The sequence below is a fragment of the Cryptotermes secundus genome, unplaced genomic scaffold, assembly GCF_002891405.2.
Source record: "Cryptotermes secundus unplaced genomic scaffold, Csec_1.0 scaffold594, whole genome shotgun sequence".
NCBI classification, from domain to species: domain Eukaryota; kingdom Metazoa; phylum Arthropoda; class Insecta; order Blattodea; family Kalotermitidae; genus Cryptotermes; species Cryptotermes secundus.
Window position 1 is genome coordinate 611,050 of NW_019737090.1, and position 3,912 is coordinate 614,961.

At 42.4% G+C, this 3,912-nt stretch overlaps 1 protein-coding gene across 1 annotated transcript in view; it reads left to right on the top strand.

Moving 5' to 3' along the window:
* The first annotated feature begins 985 nt into the window (after window positions 1–985).
* LOC111870132 overlaps window positions 986–3,912 on the top strand; it is a 21,081-nt gene continuing 18,154 nt past the window's right edge. Inside the window, exons 1-2 of the mRNA XM_023862167.2 lie at window positions 986–1,095; window positions 3,055–3,301. Of these exons, the coding sequence (XP_023717935.1) occupies window positions 3,055–3,301 (247 nt within the window). The 5' untranslated portion in view covers window positions 986–1,095. The remainder of the gene's footprint in view (window positions 1,096–3,054; window positions 3,302–3,912) is intronic.

Genomic DNA, 3,912 nt, shown 5'->3' on the forward strand with positions numbered 1-3,912 from the left:
AGGATTGTTGGAATTGGGTAGCTCAGCTGGTACCCAGAGGTTTTGATTCTGCACCTTTTAACAAGCCGAAAGTTTTCACTTTGAGGATGAAGTTCATTTATTATGAATCGCCAGTTTATTCACTCGGAACACTGAATTAGTTGAACCGCAGAAGCGATATGGGACTATGGTATGATAAATTACCGGCGGACGCAAATTTAACTAAATGCCCGGATATTAACTTAATTAAGATAATTTTCTGGAGCTGCCAAACACATCCGTTGACTTCGAAATTTCAAAACGAAAGGTTCAAGATGACTTGTAACTAGTACCAAGGAATCATAACCTATCCAAGAAGCATTGTGCAACGCTAATACAAATCGTGTTTTCCAATTTACTGCTTCGAACAGAGCTCCTCGCCCCAAAATCGAATATATACACCCCTGTTGGTAAAATACTAAAGAAAATAACGTCATCTTAACTAATACATTTTCAAATCTGCAAATCATCGGCTCCAGGACGTACTCGGACCGGCCGGATCCCACTGGACCTGACTTGTGACAGAAATTGCTTCCTGCTCAGATTTCTGACTCAGACCTCAGAATAAAAAAACTCAAGACTTAATGATTGATGACTCGGACAACAAAACTTGGAATTGCAGCATCATAGGTGGTTGGTTCGTTGGAAAGGATTCTTGAAGTAAGCCGTCATGTTCTTATGTCGGGCTTTGCCTGGAGAGGCTGAGGCACACAACGAAGAATTCGGCCGCGATAGAAGGTATCCCAGCCGGGTTTTGAAAATGGTACCGACCTAATACGAAGTTGGAGCTTTTGCATTACGCGCATAAGAATATGCTGAACTGGGTTAGTATACTTACATAATTGAAATAACTGCGAAGTCATGGTTAGGAATGAAGGACGAATTTCAGCAGCTACAGGCCCCTATGGGCCTGCATCAAGCTTACCAGCCAATAGAAAACTCTTGCGTCATTCTCTCAGAATGCTCAGAACCAAACAGAGCGACTGCCCTAACCGAGCTTCACAGTGATGCAGTAACGTCATTCAAGGTGGATTCAGTGCGTGTGTAAGCAGCTCGAGGTAGATATCAGTTCGAAATGTAAGTTGTTGGCTGAGCAACATAGCAGAATGCATGTGGAACTGACTGAGGGCCTCTGAAGGGAAACTACTGTTTATACCAGCGGCTCACTACATTACAGAAACACACACCCACACGCGCACGCGCATACATTATTGTGTATCAACTGGATGTCTGCAACAGACCATCTCAGTGCCACGAAACTTTGCAAGGAAGCTTTACCTTTAACATGTCTATTTTTTTAGATATAACTTCAGTGAAAGTAAGCTTATATTTCAGAAGAATATATCACCTCCATGTTGAGGGAGGAAGAATAGCTAAGACAAGAAACCTGTATGATGGAGGCGTCTTGTTGTGTAGTCTAGTAAATATTTCCTTATTGCCTGTTTTACACCGGTTTCTTGTTTGGTTTACTCTTCGATTCTGAAGATGGAGGCAGTATGTTCCTGCGAAACCCCTGTTGACTTTGACCTTACTACACGATGTTATATCCTAGTAGATGTAACGCTTAAAGTACTGGTTAATTATTAATAAGATTGGTACCTAGTATTAGCACGTTTTCAGGTCACTTGTAGAGCATGGTGGGTGATCTTAAGCGATTCACTACATTGCTTGTAACACTGAGAGCCTGAGAATGGAAAATAAGTACCGAAGTTTTTCCGTTTGCGAGAACAAGGTAGGGGGGGGGGGGGATTGTTGTGTTACGGAAGAATGTGTGTATGTTTACTGATGCAGCACTTTATCAAGAACGAATTCGGTTCTGCTTTAGAATTATCTCTGTGAATGTGTCACGTCATGGCCACGGAACTGAGCTGTGTATGTTTAACTGATTAAATAGTGTTTGTTAATGCCCGAGGTTCTTGTGTGGTTGGCACACAAGTGCGAACTGAGGGACAGCTGCTTCGAGGGTAATGAAAACAGTATATACAGAGTGTCCCAGGAGGAAAGGTCAATATTGTGGGAGGTCATAGTATCGGTAATTCCAAGCAAAAAGTCTGTATGCACATGTGTCCTATTCCGAACGGTTTCTGCGATGAGTTATTTCACTGTACAGTTCCAAAATTGTCGATAAGAAGAGATATTACATGCTGTCATCTGTAGGGAGGTACGCGTGACAAATATAACGGGTTCTAATTCGGATGATTGGATTTATTGCTCTTCGGTTACAATCTCTCTTAATTACAGTTAATACAGCACTATCGCTGATTTACACACTTTACAGGTCACCGTTGCACACGCACTAGGATTCTCGGTTTCCACTAGTCGTCTCCTAGCAACGGATCTGAATACAGAAACTAGCATTTCAGATCACTGTGAATTCTTCTTGCCATTTCGTCTTCAATCCCCCTGGATCCTCGGAACTCGACTAAATCCTCTCTTGGACTGCCATCTCGTCAAAATCAAAGTTACATTAGGATTGATAGTCAGTAAGTCGTGGTTTCGAGCTCCATCCGGGGCTCATGACCAGATATTTATTACCGTTTGACAGTTACGGTCTTGTTTTTGTGGGGCGCCCCTTCTAACGAGAGGACGGGTCTGTCTTTTGTATATGCTGCTGGCCAGCGCAGTCTTTCTCGAGTGTGAGTCCTTTGGGACTCGCGACCGTATTTTACTGCCTCAGATTTGAGACTTTCCATTTCGTCTCCTACTACTCGCTGAGTCACGGTGGTATATAGGTATATACCATGGAAGTATAGCTGTGCACATTCCTAGTCTCGGCACTAGATGGAGGTGAATGGTAAGCTTCACGCTCTAGCCGCTTTTCTCTCGGGAAAATAAACACCTTGACCCATTTCATGGGAAGACAGGTTGGTCTCATATCTTGTGCAAAGGCTGCGACGAATAGAAACATCTTTTAATCCTGTCGAGAACCGAATATCGATTCGCCGATCGACCAGCGATTATTCTAGACGCCATACTAATAGTTTTTCTGAGCATAAACATTTATAATAATAATAATAGCAATGTTACGTTTTGTAGATGTCACCACCTTGGTTCCTGTTGCTGGCCCTGCTGTCGGTGACTCTGAGTCACGGCGCCAGGATCCTGGGCATGTTTCCAATACCAGCGAGGAGCCATCTCATGGTACATAAGCCACTGATGTTGGAGTTAGCCAGGCGTGGTCACGAGATTACAATGGTCAGTAGCTTTCCGGAAAGCAAGCCGATCCCTAACTACACAGACGTCGAAGTAAAGACAACTTTAGAATCACTAGCAGGAGGCATTGGTAAGCCACTTTGTGACATACAGTGTGAATATACATGATTATATCTTATTCGCAGACACTGTACAAGTAAAATGGCTGAGGGTTTTCATATTATTATCAATAAATAAGTAAATTATGGTCTCCACTTTAATATTTTTAAACAAAATTATATTTGTGCACATGAGAACTCATTTCAGAATTTAATCTCTCATTTTGTAGCAAATCAGCAACATTTCTTGATTATTACAGATTACTTATCATTTTCGACGCCGAATTTGTAAAGTAACCTGTTTTTTATTCATATATTTCTGCAGTAACTCACCAATTCGTTGATGAAAGTGGCAAAAATTTCTTTTCTAATTTTCAGAAATAGCAACAGACGTTTCCTTTAAGGCTAGTCGTCCATTGGAAGCGGAAACCTGCGAACTGGGATTCGGCCGAATCTGTGCGAATCTGTTCGTCCGAATTCGTGCGTTCACTGCGCGTCCTTTGGCTGCGTGTTCGGCCGATGCCATTCGCGTTCTGTCATGGCGCTGTCTGAAGATTTATGTGATCTGTACGCGTTTGATACTCCTTTACTGGCTAGGTGACGAGCACAGAATAGGAGAAAAGAGTGGATTAGTGGAATTTTA